Source organism: Cheilinus undulatus, linkage group 17, assembly GCF_018320785.1.
Source record: "Cheilinus undulatus linkage group 17, ASM1832078v1, whole genome shotgun sequence".
Classification (NCBI taxonomy): domain Eukaryota; kingdom Metazoa; phylum Chordata; class Actinopteri; order Labriformes; family Labridae; genus Cheilinus; species Cheilinus undulatus.
Genome location: NC_054881.1, coordinates 26,881,087 through 26,906,941, shown reverse-complemented (window position 1 = coordinate 26,906,941; position 25,855 = coordinate 26,881,087). Strand labels below are relative to the sequence as shown.

The window sequence follows — 25,855 nt, the reverse complement described above, 5'->3', positions numbered from 1 at the left end:
GAGTAGACAACAAAAAATGGATGCCTGTGCAAATAAATATGATTTGGTTCCCTGTGTATTGTAACTCACTCAATTGGATGGCATTTAATCCATTTTTAAGCAACAAATATGTATTCAGTTGAAGTAGGTTAAGTAAAATATTTTTTTAATATTTAATATTTTTAACATTTATAATGGTATTCATTCCCTACAAAAAAGGGAAGACAAAATGTACTGTCTTTTCTTCAAGAACTTGCATATTTTTTTTTTCTTTTTAGAAGAGTCACAGTAGGTCAGATGTGCCACAGATGAATACAGAAATAACGCTGATGCCACTTTACAACTTCATACCAGAAATACATCTGAAAGGCACAGTTTTTTCTTGAACTGCTTCAATCAAACCCAGTAGTGGTAACGTTTAAGAGATGGAGTGGGGGACATGGATCCTATAGTGGTGTTATATGCTGCCACAACAGCTGGTTCTGCTGTACAAAGAGATACATTATCTCTTTCTTTAATGGTACCATCTTGAATATTCCCATCACCACCTGCTCCATCAGTGTCAAATGGCCCCCAGAAGGTCATCCCAGGAGACAAACTCCTTCTTCTTGGGCTTATGGATACCCTGGGAGAAGTAGGGCAGCTTTGGGGGCTAAGTGGAGTGACCACCACAGAGGGCATAGCTACGCTCCGCTCTGCACGGCCCAGGTAAGGGCTGCCCTCTGGAGGTATTGTCACTGCAGCAATCTGTTGGAGAATTCGCTGCCGGGCCTGTTTCTCCTTGCGACGACGGAACACCAGAATCAAAACTATGAAGATAACAATGAGGAGCAAGCAGGCTAGCAGTGGCAGGATAATGAGGAGAGGGTCTGAGGCAGGGCGAGGGAGGACCTGGACATGCACCGGCTCGTTGTCAGAGGGTTTTTCCAGACCATGTTTATGTGAAACAGAAGGAGTTTGGGGTTGTGGGGTAGGACTATGATCCCCTCCTGCTGCTTCTGCACTACTCCCTGATCTACCTCCACTATTCCCACTGCGCGTCTGGTTACCCCAGCGGTTTTGATTTCTCTGCTTGTGTAGAGTTCTGTTCTTCGGTGCCGAAATGCGAGGTGGTGCGCCCACCCTGACCCCACCTTGTGTTGTGGAAACCCCTCTTCCAGCTCCTCTTCCTCTTGTGGTAGTGGTCTTATTATGTATTGGGAAACGGGTTGTAGTATGATCCACATTTGCATTTTCTACTTTCATTGGACCACCTGGACCTTGATGCATGTGGTGGTGGGGAAAGATGGTGAAGTGAAGCTCACCCTTCGCAGGTTGGACATTTCCAGCTCTCAGGAGGAAGGTGAAGGAATCATTGAGAGGTGTGGCAGGGGCATGGCCTCCAGCAACTGCAAGTGCCGATTTGTTCTCATGGGGCTGGTTGTCATTGTCACTGAGAGTCTCCTCGATGGCAATTCGGCCTTGAACCACATCTCTGAAAGTGAATGACTTCAGGACCTCTGATGCTTGGTTAGGGTCATAGGTGATCTGCACACATGAACACACACAAATATTTAGTGTTACGTACAGCATACTTCTCCGTATCATACAGCTGTTTATACTCCTGCTGTGCACAAGGGTGTCACATAACTAAGGGTGTGCCAGTGCAGCATGACATCATTGTAAGAGTCTGGCATGGTTAAAAAGCACACCTCTTGAAGTTGCGTATCTTATTTTTAAAGATTGGATTGCCAGGTGTACAATAGGCTTGATGATTCAACATCAAAATACATTTTTTAGTATATGTTAACCTCACTACTATAATTGGTGGCATGTATGTCTGTCTCAATTAGAACACTGTTTCTTAAACTGACCTCAGAAGTCTTCTTGGTTGTACTGGTTCGAAACTGGTGCCATACAAAATCATTAATGCGTACAGATCTTTGATAAAATCACAAATTGTTGGATTTTATAGAAAGTGCTATGGAGGCAGGAGATAATGGTCAGAAATCCAGCAGGCTCTAGTAATGTTAGTCATGACTTACACTTATGTTTTTAATCTCACTTATTCCCATGACTTATTGTTCCTATCAGCCACTGGTTAACCCGCAATGCAGCCAAAATAATGTGAAATAAGTCCAACACTGCTCCTGGATGTCTCATTTTGCATAAAAAAAACTCACAGACATGTCAAAAGTCATCTTTTACCCTTTGAAACATTAGAAAAATCCCAAATGAAAAGAAAACATTTTGAATGCAAACTAGTGGAATTTTAAAATGCAATAAAAGGATTTGATTAATAGTGATTAACTACAGAAATTTTGTGATTAACCATGACTACAATCGTTTATCTTTTGACAGACACAGACACATTGAATTAAAAAGAAGAAAGGGAAGTAAAATAACAGTGGAGTCAGGATGACAAAGTGAGTTGCTTAAATGCTGTCTCATTTTTCAAAAAATTTTCAGTGAAGAACGTGCTTTCAAGTACCTGTGTGTTGAACTGAGATAAACCAGGACAAACAGCTGTTTGAGTGACAAACAGAAATCAGATCTTTTAAAAACATTACAATGGGATGATAATCTTGATTGGTTTCACAAAAACTAGAGCTGCTAAAAGTTTAAAGCGCTAATATCTACTTTTTAATATATTTTGATATATATCTTTTTATAGTGGATGGAAAGCGATGGCTTCCTGAAATCATTCATGGGTCAGTTTAGTAATATACTCATGTAAAACATTGGTGTGGCATGTCTCTTTAAACTTTGTTAAGGTTTATAACAATCTGCTTTACCTTGACTAGTTTTCCATGTTTTGGTGGAGATAAAACCTCAAAGACTGGGTCAGCTCGGCTGATCCTTGCCAGCTCAGAGGCATCCATCATTGCTTTCCCCAGTTTCACAGCGATGCCACTGGGCACTCTGACCTGCTCCCTCAGGTGAATCAGAGGCTGCACAGTCACCTTCACCTGTGCTGTTGCATTTCCATAGTGAACACCATGGGATGATGCCGACACTAATACTGCAAAACTGTCCTCTGATTCACTGAGTTCAGTCATGTGATAGACTACATGGTGAAGCAGCAGGTCCTCATGCCAGAAGCTGGTCACTTCATGGTCATATATGGCAATGCGTCCATGGCGAGGGTGTATGGTGACTGTGTAGCTGATGTTGGCCCGGCTGTGACCGTTGGTTTGAGCTGCAAGCTGGTTTGTGGTCAGGATAACAGCAGTCTTTCCCTGAACCAATGATAGGCCAGTGTTGTTCACTATGGAGACTGAGGGCTTTACCACCTCCAGACTGAACAGTTTGTAGAGTGGACGATGATGACCATCAGTTACATTAAAGTAGAAAACGCCAGTTGAGGGCTCACCCTATCAGAGAAAACAAGAAATAAAAAATGGATTTACAAGCACAAACCTAAAGGAAATCTGAAGAGATTTAATTTAGCTATTCTAAATAGTCCCTGCTCAAAGAGTAGAACTTTTCCAAAGTACTGGTGGTGAGCATTACAGCATCCATATTTCTTGTTAAGACTAGTAAGCAAGTGGTTTGACATCAATATTAGTTTCCCTGCAGTTTTCCCTAAAAAATACCACAGTCTGAAGAAGCAGTTACTGTCAAATACATCACTATGCATCACTAAGGCCAGATTTGTGTGATGTAGATGTTGTGTTTGTTTTTCTTTATTAAGAAATGCAATGGGTGTATCATCTGTAAACCTGTGCAAAACAAGCACAACATGTTTATGTAACCAGCAGACTGATTTGTGAAACTCAGCCAACATGGGCAGGAGGAACCTTTTAGTGTGGTGAAAAGAAGCTCATGGGACTTCCAGTAATGTAGTGGTGCCTGGATAAGTGGGTATGCTCTTAATTTATCCCCAACAGTTTAAAAGCAGACCTTCAGGCAAAGGACAACTGACTTTTGTTATAAACACAGCCTGGTAAGACGATCTTGCATATTTAGTTCACCTAGAAAGAAGGCTTAAGAATTTGAACAGCCACTTCTGCTGCTTAAGGGAGTGAAGGATCATTATGACTCAGTTAACAGCCAAAGACAGATTTTACAACCAACACTGGCTCACAGACAATAGGCTAAGACAACTACATGACTATGCATTTGGAGTGAACTATTCCATATTCCTGGGGGTACTGGTCCCTGGGGTTTATCAAAGTCAGAAAACTTGAGAGGGCAAACGTATGGCATGCTTTTTTTTATTTGTTTGTTTACCTTTTTTTCCTTCAAGTTTGAATAAATCCTTCAACCTAGCAGCTTATCAGACAAGAAACACACTAGTGTTTCTGTAATTTGGCATGGCAAACATACTTATAAATTAATCTGTTATCTTGATTAAAGCTGCAGATTTTTTTGCATTAATTTTTCGCATAAGGCACTTTGAGACTGTTTTTAAGCCATGCATGACATCATATCAGCAAACTCAGTGATAGACATCAAGAGGCCTCCAGAATTATGTAGCTTAAGTATCTCAATTGCCCCACTTGTGAGGCTTTAGCTAACATATAATGTTGTCTATCTCTTCTACAAGGCCTTTGACCATGTCAGTATGTCGATCACATAATCATTTCAGCCTGCCTGAAAGCTACTGGGTTTTCAGCGCATGCTGTTGGATAGTTTGCTAACTATCTTACTGGCAGAACACAGGCTGTTCAGTTAGAGAATATAACCTCATAGGTGCCCCAAGGTTTGCTTTTGGGACCACTCTCATTCTCTCATTCAAATCTTAAGCATGCTTTGGGTTTAGTCCAAGATCAGCTTTGTCAGCTGCAACTTGTTCTGGATGCCGACTGAATCAAACCTATGTTCTTTACATCCGAAAGAGCAGCAAAAAGAACATTGTTTTAGAAAACTGTTTCTAAATATGGTCCAGAAATTCAGTTGGGATCTTCATTTAAATATTTAGGGTTTGTACTCAACAAACTTGTGAAAGATGTTATTTTTTCCTTTTATGCCAAAAAAGACTAGTTGAATCCTTTTTTTTTTTTTTTTTTTTTTTTTTTGCCTGTGCTTAATTATAGTGATGTTTTGTACATGAGTGCTTCAAAGTCTTCATGGGACAGTGTGTATCATTCAGCACTGAGATTTATCCCAAACTGTGGATTTCTTACTCACCATTGTACTTTATATTCTAAAATTAGCTGGACTTCTTTAGGTGCATCCTAGACATTAGTAGGTCTTCACTTACAAATAACGTTCTGGGTATTCTGGGCAACATTCCAGATCATCTTTCCTCTCTTTTAATCTTGAAGGAATGCTCAACCTGTGCTTGTTTGACTTTGTGCAATTTGTGGTTCCCAAAGTCCAAACTGAGTTGAAAGAGAAGGCTTTTAGGTGCTCTGTTCTTTTCTTCTGATTTTGCATGGAGCAGTCTGCAGACTAGGTACAACTTGGTGACTGAATGTTTTTAAATCCCCAGTGAAAACTCTTCAATCCTAAAAACTCTATTAAAAAACATTCTGACTGTCACTGTTTTAACTGATGATATATTATTGTTAGCATTATTGTGTACTGTATGAGTTCATGTGTACTGGTTGTCGAAACTGTGGATTGCTGTCGTTTTTGGTCAGGTCTCCCTTGAAAAAAGACCTCTGACCTCAATGGGGCTAGCCTGGTTCAAGGTTAAATAAAATAAAAAATATATATATCCTTAACTACAGCACTGCTTCCAGGCATTTGTGGCGGGTGTGCAGCTAAAGTAAGGAAAGAATGATAAAGGACCTAAACAGCTATGTCTCTCAGCTGCATCATCATACAACCGTGATGTAACTTGGAAGTAGTATGAGACATAATTAGCTGGCTCTACTTCTGTTTAAAACAAATTTGATCAAACTAAATCTTAAAATGGAAAACATGAGGACTTTTATGTGCAGAGGTTGACTATCCCTACCTAATAAAAAAATTGGCCACTGGTGACCTCTGGTGGCACTGATAGTACACAGTGTGGTAGACAGAAATGCATAGGTATTTTCTAAAAACATACAACAACCAATTCAATTTCAACCAAAAATCTCTAGCACTGGCATGTCAAAAGTCATGCAGACATATTTGTTAAAAAACAAACACAACAATTGAGTCTCCGTCCTTCCTTACCTGCTGTATGAAGTGCAGCCGGCCATGGTTGATGTCATACTGGGTGAAGGAGGTCACTGGTTCTGGTCTCTCCCCCAAGGTTAAGTAGCCATTGTTGGGCATACTGATTACAAGGTAGTGCAGCTCCTCTGGAGGGGTGTCATGATCTTCAACCTGGCCATGTTGATTACAGGAATGTATATGTATTATGGGTCTGAAAAATGATTGGTCCCTGATTTCACAGTGTTGCTGTAAAATGAATGCTATCAAAGCTTGTTTCTTAAAATCTGTTTCTCTGTAACTTTTGTGACTTTTTTCAAATATTTTCCCCTGAATATAATATATTTTAGATAAGAGCTTGTGAAAATATTAGAATTAAATCGACTAACTAAACTATCAATAAAACAGGCAATAATTTTACAGAGGGATTTTAGGTTTGCTTTATTCATATGAGGATTCCAATTCCTTGGCATTTATAATAATTAGCTAAGGCTATATAATTCTGCCAGATATTCATCTCTGGAAGATAATAATAAAATGGCCTCTAACATTAAAGATAAATTCAGAAAAATGGAATAAATTCTGTGTTTCAGCTACACCACATGCTAACCTGCAGATTGTCTGGTCCAAGCACAACTCTCTCCCCCACTACGACCTTCAAACTCGGGTTTCTGCTCCTGATGAGTGGTGGGTGGTCATTTACTGGTGTCACTGTGATGTTAAATGTCTCTGTAACCTCCAGGCTGTCCTTGACATGGTTTTGGGATACAATGTCTAATGATGAAAGTGAAGATGCTGAATAGAGAGAGGAAAAGGGGGAGGATGAGGATGAAAAGGAGGAATCAGAGGGAAACATTGATGTGGACGATGAAGAGAAAGAGGATGAGGGATCCAATGGAGCCACCCAGGCCCGGAAGGTGAAGCTGTCACTCGTTGTCTCTGAGTCATCATGGTTGTAGGTGATACCAAACTTGTTTAGGGTGACTTGAGAGAAATTAGGTTGAGTCCTGAAAAAATACAACATTTTTGAAAAAGTTACTTCCATAGTTTGCTTTCAATGTAAAAGAAAAATAAGAAGTACATAGATGGAATTATAAATGATCAGACACACAAGTTCATTACAGGTTGAGAGAAGGACGATGGAAATAAATATTTTTTAATGATTACTAATTTTTAATTTGTAGCTGAATTTAGTGTCTTTTTATTAGTGTTATTTTGTTAGGAATGTTTACCATGACAAAAAATACAATGTATTTGTTTTAATAACTGTAATAAAATATGTTCTCCTTTGCAGTTTCTGTGTTTTTGTCTTCTTCTGGCACCTGGTGAGGTTGTTTCCTCGTATAGACAGAGCACCATGGCGTGGCATGGAAATCACTCGGTACATGATGTAGTGGTCCTTCTTATGGGACTCTGGAAGTCTCCCGAGAAGATTGGAGGCATCAAGTTTAGAACTGTCAATCATCACACTGCCTCCCTCATCTACCACAGCACCTGATTGATGAACACAAACATCTGATTGGTCCTCCCAAAATACTTTTTAAATTCTTAAACAGTTGTGGCAGCCAGGGTGACATGAACGCATATCTGTGTGCCAAACTTTGCACAAATGTCCACACTGAATCAAGAATGAACTGATTACATTTTAAAAACCATAGGTCAAAGGTCAAGGTCAGTAGGCCTCATGTTCACATATTGCTTGCAAATAAGATAACTCAAGAACGTATCAGAACATTGTCATTGTAATCAATCTTTGATCAAATGTTCATTTTGAAAAAAGACAAATGTGACATCTCAAGCACTTTGACAGACTTTCTTCAAACCTTGCATCCCCACTGGCCCAAGATGAACTGATTACATTTTGGATATCAGAGGTCAAGGTCACTGTTACCTCAGATCTTGTGAGCACTACATTTCAAGAATGCACAGAGGGATTTGTTTGGTGAAATTTGGCACAAACCTACACTTGCACTCAAGCATGGACTGATACAACTGGGGAGGTCAAAGGTCCCTGTGACATTACAAACTGTGATGTTACAGTGACCTTGTACTTTATTGTAGCTTCCTGGCACACCACTGCACCTTCAGTGTCCAGCTGTTGTATACTAAGCAGAGGGATACAACCACCAGACAGTAATTTTTTTTTTTATCTTAATAAATTACAAATATCAAAATATTAATTAAGTGGTTTATGTATTTATCTGTGTCTTTCTCTGTGTTCTAAACATCACCTGCATTGCTGACTAGTCCAGTCTTGTATTGAGGGTTGTCATGATGTTCATTGGCCTGGTAGGAGATTAAGATGTTGAAGGTGTGAGGGGAAAGAAAAGCAGGAGGAGAGGACACAGTGAAAGAGAAAGAGTCTGTAGCCGACCATCCCACTGCCTGTGGCTTATTTTGATCATAGAGGACAACTCCATCATTCACCTAGTAGGCAGACATGAGCAAATAAGGAGGGAGAAAGGAATTTATCAAGATTTTTTTACTGAGTGCAAAGCCACACTACAGCATGCCATGTGCAAAGACAAACATTCAAGTCCTTACCATGCTTTGAGTGAAAGTGGTAATGTTTTGGGTAGAGTTGTCAGGTAGGCGTTGGACCAGGCGACCAAGTCTAGGAGGAGCTGTCACTGCAAAGACCACTGTCTGGTTTCTTTTGATGTCAGTGACATCATTAGTTACTGCCTTAAGCTCCTGCTCAGAGATGGGGGTCACAGAACCTAAAGATAACAGGAAATAGTGACAGGGGAAGCTTGCAACATGTATTTAACTAACAGGACAGAGTCATGATGAAGGCAAATTGATATTGCAAATTTTAAAAACTTGCAGTAGTGGAACACAGATGTTAAAGGCACTGGTATATCCAATATAGTATACTCTTCATTTTTAAAAACATATCATAGTTGACATCCAACATTTGAGTTCCTTTTTCCTTTTCAGACCACATTGTTACTGCAAAAGGAATCAATATGAAAACTATTAAACACTGTCATCACTGGCTGGTTGCATAACAGTCACATGGTTGGATTTAAAAACCTCATGTAGATAATGTTCTTGATGACAAAAATAGCTGTATAATACCATCATCTGAAAATCAATAATTATCAACCAGCTTGCCTTGCCCAGAGTCCAGAGAGCAGTTTGAAAGCAAGATTTTACTGTAACATGATACCTGGATAGACCTTCATCGGATGATTTCTCTGCAGGACGAGGTCCAGAGAGTGGGCAGTTGTGCTGAAGATCTGTCGAGGGGCAAAGTTCATACCGTCGTTCACCTGAAATTGAAATCCACCTGACAGAGCACCTATAGAAGAATGGAGTCATAGTCAAAAAAAGCATAGAATCTTCAATTTTCTGATTTGTATGACTAATCTGTTTAGTTCAGAAGTCTTTAAATTGAGCACTAAATTGAGCACTAAACACTCATTGACTTAAACAAGATCACCCAACTTTCAGGAGTGAGAGGCCTAACATGGTTCAAAAAAGGAATGGGACAGAACTTTGCAACGTTTTATGGGTCATTCAAAAGGCAGCATTGTGTTTTCTAAAGTAGTGTGCTTGACTGTTTGATATTTATTTACCGTCTCATATGAAGCACATAAGAAACTGAATGATTTCTTTCAGCTACTCTGTGCAGGAGTGAAAATAGGAAATTGTCATTTATAACCTTTTGTGCTTTCAGAAGAGCAAACCCTGCATAAATAGTTGATGACTACACCAGCTGTCCAATAGAGTTGATTCTTGCATTCCTCTGATTTTATGAGTTTTTTTAAGTACTGCCTTAAATCTCTGTAATGTAGTGTTTCTTTGTAAACATTTCCACTCTAGTATTCTACAGACAGACATCCAGATGCCGGTCCTTCATGGTTGTTAATGTTTATCATTTATTTATTCATTTTTTAAACATTTTCATTTCCTAAAGGTATCCTGTGTGTAACATCACAATGCTTTACATTGTCAAAAATTCCCTTTTTTTTTGAGTCAACATTTGTGCATGGAGTCACAGAAAGTGGTCAAAGACAACCACAGTTAACGAGATTTCACAGAAAACAGCCAGAGGCTGAGAGATTAGCAGGAATATCTCAGTGTGGACAGTGAGACTGGGTTACATACCACAAATAGCAAAAGATGCTCACCACTGTGCACAAACACAAGTTGTCCAGTTTGAATATGATTCTGGGTGAAGTTTAAGATCTGTCTGGAGGGGGCGCTCTTCAGGGCCAAGTGGCCATTACTGGGAGGTGTGATGATAAACTCCAGCGCTTCATCTGGAGTATCTACATCCTCTGCACTCAGCTCATCTGGTGTGATCTCTGTGACTGAACCCTCCCACACCTGTGGACACAAGACAAAAAAGGTTAATTTAAATGTTTCTTGTTCCTGTGATCTCCTGATTTGTTTGTGGGAAAACAATAAGTGTCCATTTTCCAAAGTCAGTTTTCTTCCCCACTTATTCTAACCAAACACGGTTTTACAAATCCATGGCATGGGATATACTTCACATCCCTTCCAGCAACTTCCTGTAGCTGGTGTTTGAGACCCTTTTGAAACAAAAAAACTCAACAAACCATATGACTTAGTAGGCATGCATCGTTGTTGAGGAGTAAACTGCATGACACAAACTCAAGAGGCAGCCTTGGTCATGAAAATACATGATTCTTTTCTGCCAGTGGACCCTGCTGGTAAATTAAACTCCAGCTGAACTCAATCAGGAGGAGTGTAAAAGCATCTTTTCACCAAGAAAAGATTTCAGAGCTATTCTTTTGTTTAAAAAATGCAATTATAGTAGCATCCACACTAATCTCTTCACCTCTGACCATTGGTTATAGGCTTGCAGTCACTTCCACTAAACCACACCCCTAGGCTACTGCCTCTTTCTCCTCAAATGATGTTGATTGGTTCGGTCAGTCTTGGACGAGGAATAAGCATATCAGCTTGAAGCTCTACGAGATTGATCCATCTGATGAAAGACATGGAATTTTGCCAATCCATCAACTTTGCAAAATTACATTCAGCCTCTCATGCACAAAACAAGAGCTCAGATCTGTTTCAGTCCCTTCTCAAGTCTGATCATATTTTAAGTTTACATTGAAACATACAAAATACAACTTTTAAGCTATTTCTTGTTTTACCTTTGCATTAAATGTTATGGATTCACAATTAGCAACACCGTTCTGGAAGACACTCCAATAAGCAGGTGTAATTGTCTTCTTTAATTGCCTCAGAGACATTGCAGGCAGAGCTCCCCCTACGTTGATATAATCAGTGGACTATTTTTGGCAAGATTTGTCGAGGATTCAGCACCCACACATGACTGGGAGGAAGCACATTTCTGTTGTACTGTTTATACAGCCTTAACTGCAAACTATGTTCTTCAGTTCTTATGGTCCCAAGGTCAAACATCCTTTGCTGTTGACGATTTGTTTACACAGATTACCCAATTATAAGTCAAATCATAAGTATAATATGGCAAAAGTTGTCAGAACCCTTTAAATGAAGCATACAGGTTTTAAGCTACATTTAAAACCTCTATTATACCTGTAGTAAAATAGTGTTGGCAACTATTTGGCAACAATGCCACAACCAATACCCACAATCACATATCAGAATACACATATTAATAATCTCAGCCTCTTTTTCTTCAATAATGAATATGCACTGTATATGATCTCTTCTCACCTTCAGACCCTTGTTGGTTGTAACAACTGGAGTCTCATCATTGACAGGTATGACATGGATGTGAACAATGCAAGGCAGACTGTGCTTTTTGATTTCCGTCTGATTGGCCAAAATGGTAAAGTTGTCTCTCTCTGTCTCACTGCCATCATGAACATATGAGATATACTGGCGTTCCACCTGGAAACATAAGTGAGGTGGACAAGATTCCAGCAGAGATTAATTTTATGGCTCATTTTAAAAAAAAGAAAAGAAAAGATGAAAATGTTCATTCTTACATGCTAAATCTCATGACTAAGTGCTGCTTTGGGAAATCAGCATGGCTAATACATAAACCCTTCCTGAATATTATTTATCTAATCTTCGTCCAGTGAAAGAGAGCGAGAGTCAACAGAATTTTATGAACCTCGGTGTGAGTGAAGGCAGTGATGAGCATCCCCGGGATCCGGCTGTGCTCCAAGTGTCCGTGTAGTGGTGGATCGATGACCTGGTACAGGAAGTTCATCCCTGAAAAATGGTAATTGGTGACCTTGATAACATCAGAGGTCAGTGGCACAGATGATCCCTCATCAAGGGTCAATGCAGACACCTGTAGCACAGATAAACAAAGGTTTCTTGTTTGATTACTTTCTCATTCTTTCCATGCAATTTGTTGTCTTTTGCATGTCACTCAACCCTTGATTACATAATCTTTACCTGCAGAGGTAGCAGGAGAGGGATTACATCAATGTCCAGCCTGATAGGTCCAACCTTTGTGATCCCGTTGGTTGCCTCAAGCAGAACAGAGTCGTCACCTCCTACAGTCTCATGATGGTAAATGATCCATCCCTGGTTGAGATCCTCCTGGGTAAAGGAGTTTGTTTGCTGCTCTCTGATGTTCTGCATTTGGAAACACACCAAATAAACCTTTCAAAGGCTGTTTCTGTTTGAATCCTTCACCAACTTGAAGTTGCAGTGTGGTCACTCAAAATAAAGAATGATGTAAAATATTCTTAAGAGAGGGCGGAAGTGTGACAATAGCCAGGCATACTTAGAACCATCTTTATCATGGATCTTTGGAGGCGTGATTGAGATTTTTGTTTGTGAAACTACACTTCAGTCAGAAACACCCTTGTCATACATTTAACTATTTTATTGCAAAATGGATATACAGTTTAAACTTAGCTGAGAAGACTGCTCAAAATGTTGGATTTAAGAACATATGATATATGCTGTTCGCGGTGGTGATAAAGGAGCATTCGATTTTGCTGTAAAAGCCATAAAAAGCTCAGTAGCTTCTGCAGCATGAACACATTCCTGTAATCCGCCATTGTTGTTTTGGTTTGATATGCGCATGCCAGGTAAGTGGCCTACGCTACGTGTGACGTAATTGTTTCAAGAAAGATGCTGTTAGCTGACCACACGGAGACGAAACGGTAAGCGTTTACAGATTTGTTCACTTTGGGACCCGGTTTCAATAAGTAGCATTTACAGCCTCCCAAAGTGCCGTTTCTGTGTGAATGAAACGCTGATATGACAAAAAAACTTTTGCATATACTCCTGAATTCATCTCTGTGTGGACGGGTCCTTAATCAGCTATGCTCTGGGGGTTTGCTGCTTCTCTCCCCGGTTTATGCTCTGCATATTGGCAGAGGAAGATCAGGAATGTATGCTGTTGAAACATACATAAATAAAAACAAACATAAATAATAGCGATAATTGCTAGTTAATAACTGATACAAGAAAAAAAAAATTTATAGCTGCAAATAAAAACTTCTGACTTAGGGACAAAACTTGGTGTTCTTGTAGAAATTAAGCCGATCAAACGGGCAGGTGAAAAAGTAGAGCAATACCGACTGATTAGCAAAATGAAGTGGGAACAAGATAGTGGGTCTCTAGTTTACTTAATGAGTTTAAAACATTTGAAAAGTTGGAATTCAATTTAAACCAAAAGTATACTTTACTTGACAGAGGCGCAGCTGTTCTTTGTTGTTGTAGTGCTGTTGGTTGACAGCAGGGGTACACCTCTGGAGGAAACCCTGGGTGGGAGGACTTTGGACGGAAAATAAAATGTCAGAGGGCTGGCTGTCCTCATGAGCCACCTGTTCAAAAAACAGTAGGTTTGAAAACAATATAAACAGAGAATCTGAAAAATATATGATGCAAATATTTTCTATAAATCCTTAAAAGCCAAGTACAGCCTTGAAAGCGATCAGCTGAAGAAGTTTTATTTAGAGTTATTTGCTTAGTCATGGTTACCTCTAAATGCTCCCTGCTTATGGAGACATTCCTTCCCTCTTCCACTTGCAGTGGAAGGTTACTTATGACGATCGGTGGCCTTTGGTGACTCTCCAGGTAGATCTTTACCAGTACCCCAATATCCAGACGCACTTCCCTCCTCCCTCTCTCAGGTCGCCTCTCTGTTCCCCTTTCCTTTGCTCTTGCAGTAACATTGAAATGATCTGATAACTCCTGGCTGCCATCATGTTGATACACCAGGCGCTCTTCCACCAAATCTTGTTGGGTAAATATCTTAATTGAATCTGTTTGTGTTAAAGCCTCACGATCTTCATCTTTAAAGAAGAGCACACCATGTTTAGGTGGAAGGAAGACCTGAAACGTCACTTCCTGTGGCTCTCTGATGTCAAGGTTGCTGGAGATGCTGAGATTAGCAGAGGTCAAGGTTATGAGGCCTCCTTTTTGGACCCTGATGCCTGTGTTGTTCTCAGCCTTAAGGTAAGGATCCTGGGCAATAACCTGTCAAACACACAGATGCATATAAACGATTTAGAGCAGCAGTTGGCAAAAACAGCAGAACCAGTAGTCACTTTTTTCACAAGTAAAGCACTTATTTCTAACTGCTCGAAAAAAATAAGCAATGAAAATAAACTTAATTCAATAAATGAAGGAATTTAAATGAAATTAATATAAGAAAACTATGGGTAAAAAAGTAAACTATAATGTAGATCTACATTGCACAATTCAAACTGCATACATCTTTGACTAACTTTAGCTTTTGGTTTGATGCCTGCCTTGTCTTTATAATTCTATATAATTACTTCTGCACAAGATTAAAAGAAAATATGCTTTTGCCCCCAACAACTACCGATATAACTATAGAATGCAAATTTGAAGACATAATCACCTCCATTAGTGTTGACACATAATGTTTCCCATCTGATACAAAAAGGACAAATCTCCCAAAACTCACTCCTCTGTGGACAAACAGCACCTTTTTCTGAAGAAAAAAAATAAATAAAAAAAGGGATTGTGACAGATTGACCGTTAAAACAATTCAAGGGGGAAAAAATCACAATTAAGAAAGAACACAAGCTAAAAAAGCTATTATAATGTGGTTGTAGGGTTTCATGGTATCTGAAACCCGTTCTACTCACACCTTTACATCATTGCTCCTAAGAGTGCTCTACCGACAACTTTAGCACATTTTGAAAACTAATAACCCTGGAAGTATGCCCATCTTTCCTACTATGCGAGTCGTTCTTCATAACTACTGAACACTATGGACTATTTGAAGCTTTCTCCAGCAAAGTTTGTGAAAGTGTCTTATCTCCTCTCTTTGTGCTTGTAATTTTAGATGAGTTAGCAGTTTTTTATACTATCAATGACTGGGATATTTGCAATATTAAACAGTATCAAAAATATTAAATAACTGGACAACATCTTAGAACAGTGAAACTTTTCTGTGGTATTTCTGGATATTTTCTAACTTTGCCTTTGTCTCATGTGTACATATTCTGGTTTAATAATTTGGTGTAAAAATGGCAAGGAATGGGTAAAAAAAGTTTGGGATTAGCTCCAGCAGACTGTTATTGATCAACAACTGTGAATAAGGCTGATATGGCTTAAACGTACATTGCAAAAACATACATTTTAGCAATAATCTCTGTATTTAATTTCTCCCAAATGGTGAAGCGTGTAAAATCTTGGTGTGCACTGTGCATTTAAACAAGCATGCATTATTAACATAACTGTAAATCAACTGCGGGTAACATATGCTATGGTACAGTATGGCACAATACACTGCAGTTTGATATGATACAAGACAATTAGATATGATGCATTATGATGCATCAATATGAACCAACAAAACGTAATAAGCTGCAAATCATAACAATAATAAAATCATAACATTTATGAGCGATAGATTGCAAGACAATCATAGAATAAGGCATTCTGAAATCCACCTATCTGAACAATATATAATCCCCCTTAAAGGTAAAATGCAGTGATGGTGCATTTCTTCATCGTAGTTCGGAGTCAGTTTCACCTCTAATCATTGCTTATCCTTTTACTGCTTTTCAAAACTGTCCAACATACCGTCTTCTTCATTTCAAACTCTTCATTTCACATTCTCCTCAATCATAAGTGCCACCATAAGGATCCATAAAGGTGTGATGCAGTAAGCCAAATTTGCATCCATATCTGGTACCAGTGATCCGACCAGTGATTGTGTTACACAAGAGTGTAATATATTGCCATATTGATAACATGTCCCATCTCTAATATCTGGATTGGTTAAATACTGAGGATTACATGAGAGTCGCTGACATCATCTCACACAAACATTTGAAGGCTAAAACAGCAAGTTGGTATTCTTCCAGTGTGTTAACAAAGAAATTTTAGAGCTATGCTTACCTGCTCGAGATCCCGCTGTGTGAACTCGTACAGCTTGTGGCTTGGATCACTGGCCAGCACCAAGTCTCCCATGGGAATCCCCCTCCGAGTGTAAACCAGCCAACTCTCTTCAAAGTCTGAGTCATCATCCCGGTAACGAAGATCATCCAACGTTACCAACCTCTGACCATAGCGGGCCACATGGAACACTTTATCTACAACCCTGACGGGTCTCTGGTCATTGACAAGCTGCACCGAAATATTAAACCTGTGTGCACCTGCAACATCATCCTCCTTCTTGCTAATGTGTTTATGGGGTTTGTGAATCATAACTTTAAATGTGAAGGAATCCTCCTTGGTCTCGCTGTCATCATGAACGTACATGATCCTCTCCTCAGTAATATCCTGATTAGTGAATGTCAGAATGTCGTCATTGATGGAAGTGGAGTTAGAAAAGTTAATCCTCCTTATCTGGCCATGCCTTGGGCTCGCAGTAATGGAGTAGAAGACCTCCCTGTTGCCTGCTGTGTGAGAAAACAGAATGTCCTTGTTGATAACTTTACTAGCTCCTTCCAGGACTGAAAGGCCTTTGTTTAAAACTGTGATTGTTGTTGACTCAGCTTTAATATTTATTCTGAAGTTGTAAGTTGCTGAGTTAATGTGTGACGAAAAAACCTGGAAGCTGAACGTGTCTCTTGTATCATACTGAAGTTTGTTGAACAGCTCGTACTTCACCAAGCCATCTGTGATGTTCTTTTGGCTGAAGGTTGACTTCTTTTTCAGGATTCTGTTATTCAGGTATAGATGCCCTTTCTTTGGAAGAGTAAGCAGCCTAAAGTGGAGGGCATTCTCATTTAGTCTGATACCTGTAGAAATCACATGAAGGTCTTCTGATGTGAAGGTGGTACTCAGAACACCATTGACCTCTAGCTTGCTATGCAGTACTTTAAACTGGATGCAATGAACCACGATTGAGAAAACAATCTCTTCAGTAGCCATGGCACCTATGGTGATTATACATTTGAAGTGATCAGTGATGTTGTCATGAGTCTGAAGGCCATGGACAGCGCTCACATATCGTATCCGTTCCTTCTTTAGAAGATTCTGAGAGAAGAAAGTTGTTGGTTTCCAGTCACCATTTGAGTGCAAACGCTGAAGCTCACCATACTGAGGTAACTCTGTAATGTTATAGCGGATATCCACTGCCTGATCAATCCCATTAACTTGTACAGCAAGGTTTATGGTTGTGATGGTGGAAGCTTCACCTTGGTTCACCTCAAGTCCGGTGTTATTTACCAGTTTGTGTTCCAGTGGCACTGCCATAATTCTGAAAATAACAGTGTTGCTGGACTGTGAAGGTAGACAGAACAATGTCACATTAGAGGTAAAGGGATAAGAAAAGAGATGACAGTAGAGGAAACAACTAAGGAATTCTACACTATTCTTTGAGTTCACATGCAAAAATACAACATGATAACACCATGTAAATTTGTGCTTGTGTCACAAAATTAGGCTATATTTAGGCAAAGGTGTATTTGAGCTAAATACTAAAATAAGCATGCAAACATCTTTCAATTACATATTCTAACATACTGATATTTATGTGTGTACCCTTTTAACTTCACATGTTCTGTATGAGCTAGAAGATCTGGTAAGAATGTCATTGTTCTTAAATGCTAATGAATCATGCATTTACTGTGATTAGCCACATTTTTGGAGGGGAGGACCCAAGCTTGATTACTGCCAGAACTGTTGGAATCAAGAAATAACTTTAACAGAACCTTTCTGACAAAAACAGAAGGCTAAAACATCTCAGAATGCAACATATCATGCTGACATCTAAAGAAATTCAGTAACAGATAAGAAACAAAGTCACTGACATCTGTCAGTCTGGGAGGATTACAAAGCCATTTCTAAGGCTTTGAGACTCCAGTAACCACAGAGTCATTATCCACAAATTGAGAAACCTTAGAACAGTGGAGAACCTCCCTACCACTGGCCCAGCAAAATTACACAAAGAGCACACTGACAATTAATCCAGGAGGTCACAAAAGAACAACATCTAAAGACTCGCAGGCCTCTTTTGACTCACTTAAGGTCAGAGTTCATAATTCAACAATAAGTTAGAGACTGGGCAAAAATGGCATTTAGGGGAGAGTTTCAAGGCCAAACCACAGCTCACCAAAAAAGAATACAAAGGCTTGTCTCACATTTGACGAAGAGCATCTTGTCGCAAGACTTTTTGGAAAATATTCTGTGGACTGACGAGACAAAAGTTGAACTTTTTTTTTACATCTGGCATCAAACTAACACAGCATTTCATAAAAAAGACATCATACCAACAGTGGTAGTGTGATGGTCTGGGGATGCTTTGATGGAACCACAAATTCTGCTCTTTATCAGATAATCCTAAACGAGTATGTCAAGCTCAGGCACTCTTGCGTTATCAAGCAGGAAAATGATCTGGAACAGACCAACTAGTCCACCTCTCAATGGCTTCAAAACAAAAACAAAATAAAGGTTTTGGAGTGCCTGATCAAAGTCTGGACTTAAATCCGATTGAGATGCTGAGGCCTGAGCTTAAACAGGCCATTTGTGCTCAAAAACCCTCAATTGTGGCTAAATTAAAACAGTTCTGCAAAGAATAGCGGGCTAAAATTCCTCTACAGTAGTGGAAAAGACTCATTGCCAGTTATTGCAAACACTTGGTTGCAGCTGTTGCTGCCAAGGGAAGCACAACTAGTTATTAGGTTTAGGGAGAAATTAGGGTAGGGCAGTTTTGGATGGCTTTTCTCTTAATAAGTGAAATCACCTTTTAAAACTTCATTTTGTATTTACTCCGGTTATCTTTGTCCAATTTCAAAATTTGTTGATCTAATCTGAAGTATTATTATAACTCTGTACATCCTTTGGTCTATCGTTGACCTGCAGTACCATGTATTTATTTTACCAATGCAGTCAATACAGGGCTGCTAATAGCTTAATGCTATCATTGGCATACTAAAATTCTTAAAATGATAATATATATATGTAGAACTGATCTCTGCCATTTACACTATTTAGACATACATTGCATTGTGGTAACCTTTATAACAGTAAATTGTTGCTTAAGGAGGGAGCTTTTCGGGGAGCAGGTGGCCTAGTGGTTAAAGGCACTCCCCAAGTACGCGGGCAGCCCGGGTTCGAATCCAGCCTGAGGCCCTTTACCGCATGTTTCTCCCCCACTCTTGACCCTGATTCCGACTGTCCTCCTCTATCTAATAAATGCCCAAAAAATAAATCTTTAAAAAAAAAAAAGGAGGGAGCTTTTCACTTACCCTCTCCCCATCGCTGACTCTGAGCGCTAGCCTGGAGGTTGAGATTCCAGTGTGGACAAAGCTGATCTTACCCTCCTCAAGATCGTTCAGCGAGAACAAGTTAATGGGCCTGAAAGAAAGATGTAATCATGTTAGCTGTCACCTTTCCTTCTCTGGTTGTTCACCTGATGCTGCCAAAGGAGACATGTGGTTAGGCTCAGCAATAACTCAGTGAACTGTCAGACTGCTTCGTCATCTGACTGCATCTGACCTCAATCTTGGTCCCTCTAAAGGGATGCGGTTATTCTCTTCACGCTTGGAGTTCAAGGTCTTAAGAAAAAGAGTCTTGATGGTGTCTTCATGAGATTTGAATTTTAAGTTATTATAATAATATGATAAATAAATGGCCCCTTGATTACATCTTTATATCAACCATGAGATGGACTGTAATCACATAAACAGTGCACTAATAGGTTGAATTGTTAGGAATGTTTAGTAGAGCTATTCTACCCATATTCTGAATGACACAGAATTGGCTGTGAAGACTATAACAGTCAACTTTTGAGTGCATGTCTATGATTGGTTTAAAGAAGATCTGCAAGTCCCAAGCACCAGCACAAACCTGCCAGGGTAATCCTGGTGCTCAAGGTGTCCAGCCTCATTGTTCAGGTTTCCTAGGGAGCTGAACATCAATTCTTCAGGACTGCTGTCAGGGTCTGACACTCTCAGCATATCCGATGTCAGCTGGGGAAATTAATTAAGAAAATTAATTATCCACAGAACAGATTTATTCATATAATTCAAGTAATTTGCTATAATTACCTGTCGTTTGGACTTTTCAACTAAGGTAAAAAGATTTCCCTCTGGGAGGCTGAGCACAGGAATATCATTAACAGGACTGATGTCTACATCAAACCGGTGCAGACGGTTGCCTTTCAGAGATGCAGGAAGTTTCTTTTTATTGTTGGAGAAGACTGAAAACATGAAGAAGTCATTCTGGTCCTCTGAACCACTGTGAACGTACATTACCCTGCCCTGCCAAAGGTCCAGCATACTAAAAGTCTGATCAAACTCTTCAGTTCCTAATATGATAGTCCTGTCCTGCTCTGCTTCACTAAGCATCCCATCAGAGTCTGGACTGAGGTCCAGCCGGAGCTGGCCATGGGCCGGCTGCCTCTCAACACGGAACATCAACTGGGCTGGATGAATGCCCAATTTCCGGAAATCCAGATTCACCTGGAATGAAGTACAAATAGAAGTTTACTTTATAAGTACCATCATAAGAAAATAACTTTAATGCAGCATAAGCTTTTTTTTATATACAGTAAATGAAAGAAGGAACAACAACAAACTGGGCTTTATTTTTAGACAGAGACAAGTCCTACCCTTATGTGTTTGGGCTCAAGTAATGCTCGGCCTCCCTCCACCACCTCAAGCTTTCTCAGGGACAAAAAGGTAGGGTTCATGGTAGTGCTGGTAGATGGTTGTAGAGTGGTAACATCAAACTTTTGATGATCTATTGGGCTTTGAGTTGCCACCTCCACTGAAGTTTGCCTTGTCAAACAGCCCACAGTGATGTCCTTGGTGATGGAGGCATTCGGTAGGCCTGTTCTTTTGGTGTTCACCCTAATGTCTCGAAGGCAGCCTTTAAAGGAAACTCCACCTCCAGCTAGTTTACCTCCAGGTACACCAGACATCATCCCAGCTCGTCTTGCCTCTACACGAGCCTCTTTGTTCAGTCCTCCTAGAAAGAGAGACCCTTTCAGCTGGATGGCTTGCAGCTCTGGGCTCAGATTAGCCTGAACCTGTTCCTTCCCCACACTCAGGTGAATGCTGTGGGGCAGCAGATGCAGCTTAATGGAATACCAGATGTGGTTATGATGAATATCAGTTAGAGAACGCATCTCAGTCTTACTTCCCTTTCCATTTCCTAGTGTTGCCACCAGGTGTCCATCTCTAAGCTCAATGGCAACAAATCCTCCACTGTTTCCAGAACTATATAGCACCATGCCATCTTCTTCTCTTGCAGAGGGTCGCAACTCACACTGAAACACACCTTCATCTTGAAACTCCAATGGTGGGAGAACTATAAAAGCTCTGGAACTAAAAAAACTGACAGAATCTTCTTCTGTTGCAGAAAACTGTGAACTACAACCTGGAGATACCTCATGGACACTCTTATACCCAGAATAAGGCCTAAGGCTGGACAGCAAGTTGTGTTCATTGAACACAGCTTCATCTATACAACCTCTAAATCCAGTAGGGGTTTTGAGAAGATTTGGGTGCTTCAGTCCAGCAGCCCCACCAACAAAAAGTCCATCCTCAATATTTAGCCTCAGATCTGGTCCCGGCATTCGTAGGCTGGTATGAGAGTTTCGATCCACTGTCATGTTTACAGAATGATGGAAGTGTATCAGCTCCAATGAGTGCCATGCTAGGTCACTAAGAAATAACCCTTTTTCTGAGCGTAGAGAGCGCTCACCTGATCCAAGCTCCAGACGTACCTGGGGAAGGAAGGGGATAAGAGGGACAGAGTCATGAAAAGCATATCTTTCAAAATGTGCAATCACCCCTTAGACAAATTAAAATTAGTAAGACCAAAAAACACACATGAAAAGAGGAAAACTAATTTAATAAGATGTTCAGTGTGCTAAATTTAAGACTGTAGATCAAAGGAGTAGTCAACAAACACAAATGCAACCAAACTCTGTCATAAGCAACTTCATGCCCTGTACTTTAAATTTTCATTGAACTATTGTGGCTTTACTCTACACCTGCATCATGAAGGAACTTGTTCTGAAATGAAGCCGATGCCAAGGGGCTATTTTTTCACTTTGGGTGTAATCTGACACCCTGCTGTGTGAGTTCAGACTCCTCTCTGCCTTACTTCAGGGTAGTAAATGCCAATAGCATGTAGAATAGCCTGAGGCACAAATATTTTCTCTTGTATGAAGGTGTTAAGAATTTTTATGAAAAAAGCCAGGTTTAACTTTGACAAATTAAATCCAAAAAGTGGCATCACAGCATTCTTAAAAATGTTGTCTTTCCTTTAGCTTGTGATCAATAAATAAAGTCCAGTCAGTTGCTTTTGATGAGAAATTAGCACATGCTTCATGATACCTGCAGGCGCCCAGATGTCAGCTCCAGCAGCAAGAAGTCTCTGTGTCCAGCTGCCAAAAACAGCAGCCCCGTCTGACTGGAGGTCCGGAAACGTACATGGAGCACTGTCTCAATAGAGGCCTCCTCTGTCCTCAGATGGATGTAGCCATCCCCGAAGAATGATTCTACAATAATGATGAAGGTGAGAAGCTGAAGTCTGAAGTAGTTTGCCAAGAGGGTTTGTAAAGTTTTCACTGCATTACAGTGGAGTAGTTTGCAGTAATGAGAAGTAAAAATGAAAAGAAGCAGATGTGTATTCTAAAACAGTTCTGATACTATGCTGTCATAAAGTAACTTACTTTTAATCATGAACATTTGATGTCTGAAGTGAAGGCTTTTTGTTGCAAAGGCTACTCCATTAGTTTGCAGCTTATTGACTTGCTTGTCAATGTGGTGTCTACTCTGCACTTAACATGTTATCCAAATTCACTTAATGACAGCTAATGCATTCACAGCAGGTCATCCTGAATTGATGATGCTAATTAATAGTCCCTGTTGACCCCAATCATCCTATTTGGACAGAATAGCCTGCTCTATGGCTCGTAACTTAAATTTCAAATCTATTCCCCAAATGCAATTTAAAGAGTATTAAAAAAGATGGCAATCCTTATAGACTATCCCAGAATAAATACAATCTACAGATGAAGGGTTAGTTTGAACTGGACATATAGCCTATGCTAGGCCAGAGAGGCTGTACTCTGGCACATGGGCTATCAAAGTGTGACACACAGGCTAAAAAGGTAACAGACTCACAAGGACAATGCTGAGGTGGCTTATGTTTAGTGTAGTCATCAGAATAGTAACCTAGCATTCTTAAGCCAACTGGCACTACCCAAAGTACACCTTAGATGCATATTTCCTACCCTTGTTTTTGCTGGTACTTGCAAACCGGTTAAATAGACAGACTAAAACTTTAACCTGAACATGGCGCTAGATGGACTGTCAATGGGTCATCAAAACTTCAGAAGTCACCTCATCTCGTGGGACATATGAATGGCTAAATGGCAAACCATTTTAGCATGTGATGGAGGAAAGCCATGAGGTCTCTAAAATCATTAGGATACATTATCTGGGAACCACAAAGGTCTGTAGGCCAGTGGATAGTGGTTAGATCATTTAGTCTGGGCTAAAGTGGTGGACCTGCTGGACAAATGTCCGAGTTTAGCACCTATTGTGACAAAAAATGCTTGAGGGATTTGACAGTGCCCTCGATTTGACCCATTTAACGTACCAACACAAAATGGACAATGCATGATCTAAATCTTAATATCCAAAGGGTTACATAATAGTGCACCCTGTTTGTTTCCCAACTCACATCAGTGGATAAAAAAATCAGTATTCTAAATTTTAATTGATTTGCCCTACAAAACAGCAATGTGGAAGCTCTCTGCAGATATGACTGTCAATTTATGGTAACCTTAACACAGCAAATACAGGTCAGAAAGATGATGTGAATGGGTGAGTACAACCAACAGCCAGTGAAGCTGAACTTATTTGTGTTCTAATGGAAAATAACTATTTAAAAATTACACTAAAAGAATGTGTTTGTATTAGTCTGCTGGCTTAAGTCAATAAAAAATGAATTGGGTATGTTAGGGGAAAATAAAGCCAGATACTTAGAAGAAGCATGATTTACAGCTTCTGCTGTGTGGATCTTACAGCGCTAACAGTATGATTACATGCAAGACACTAAATTATGTCCCCCCATCAAATAGAGAAAAGCCAGTCAACAACAAAAAACATTCTTTTTTCCAACTAGAGACAAATGTTTCATGAACCCTGTATGATGGGAAATTTACTGCCTGCAGAGTAATAAAAAATGCATATTTATGATACTATCTGGGCAGCATTATTGTCATGAGTTGCCATGGTTCCAGTGAAGAAAGTATGCAGTCAGCAGGCTGACCCAGCATGTCACTCAGCATGAAGCCTATAAGCCCTCTGTCAGTATAGCCTGTGCATCCATCTAGCTCTAATCTGCCTCTATGATACCAATGAACATTGGATTATTAGTAATCTTCCTGCTGTTTCAGGCACAGCCTGAATGCAGACAGGTCTTGAATGCTCTGTCATTAGCAGGTGTTAAGATACAGGCATCTGCAAACCTGATGGCCTATGAAAAAATTTCATGCAGCATTCATTTGGATTCAATAACCTGTGTTGCATTTAGAATGTGTGTTCTTTAAAGAGCTTTGTCATTTTAAAGCTCACTTAAAGTAGCTACAAACTCAGAATAAGATCTAAATATTTTTTCTATGCATAATAACGTGTTATAAAGACATAGAAATACCTTGTTAATGATAAAATAGCTTTTTTGCAATTGTTGTAGGCGAGTCACATTTGTGTTAGTATTTCATTACTAATAAAGTAATTAAATTTGAACATTTGAAGTATTGCAGGGCAACATGATATTCGACTCCTATGTCAACATTTAATGCAACATTTCAACCGAATTAAGTTTTGCCCATAGTGTTATACAGTATGTATACTGTACTGTATGTAATATTAGACCAGATTTTATATTTAGCAGATAGCATTCACCGAAACACTCATCCCACAAAATCAAAAGGTGTAAAATCACAGTATTGCATTTCCAAGCATACCAGTATCTCTGGTAATAACCACTTTCACTCACAATAAAAGCATGTTAAATGTTTTTTACATGGTTCTGGAGGGAAAAAAAACGGCCACAGAGTTACTGGTCCCATCATTAAATAAAATAAGTCAGTCATCTTAATGCTGTATCAATGTAGTCAGAGTAAACTAAATGTGCCTTACCTCCATAAACTTGTCCTGTAGAAATTAGCAGGAGCAGAAACAGATCAACTGCATATCTCCCCATTGTCAATAAGGTCTTATAAATCTAACTTGCATCAGGAAAGAGAAACATCTGGCTCTTTGATTGTGCCATCCATTGTCTTACAGTTCATCAATGAGTCTGTAAAAATGCAGCTCACTGCCTGCACTTGCCTGTTGGCTTTGGCGTACAGCTTTCAAAATATGTACCTGTGCTTGTGAACACAGCATGGAGAGGTGGTGCTCCACCCTCTAACCCTCCCCTT

The 25,855-nt window shown here is 39.7% G+C and overlaps 1 protein-coding gene across 1 annotated transcript; it reads right to left on the bottom strand.

Annotated features, from left to right (window-relative positions):
* Positions 1–241: 241 nt before the first annotated feature.
* On the bottom strand, positions 242–25,636 carry LOC121525385 (chondroitin sulfate proteoglycan 4-like). Its single transcript, XM_041811368.1, has 22 exons — positions 25,572–25,636; positions 22,755–22,918; positions 21,020–22,138; positions 20,457–20,870; positions 20,257–20,378; positions 19,656–19,764; positions 16,360–17,688; positions 14,849–14,941; positions 13,963–14,460; positions 13,668–13,805; positions 12,421–12,603; positions 12,131–12,313; positions 11,728–11,904; positions 10,185–10,383; positions 9,221–9,352; positions 8,593–8,768; positions 8,280–8,475; positions 7,371–7,542; positions 6,659–7,055; positions 6,070–6,222; positions 2,754–3,332; positions 242–1,506 (listed from the first exon to the last, which is right to left on the bottom strand). Exons 1-22 carry the CDS (start codon positions 25,633–25,635, stop codon positions 376–378), a joined length of 7,728 nt encoding a protein of 2,575 aa, XP_041667302.1. The 5' UTR covers position 25,636; the 3' UTR covers positions 242–375.
* Between the last annotated feature and the right edge of the window lie 219 nt (positions 25,637–25,855).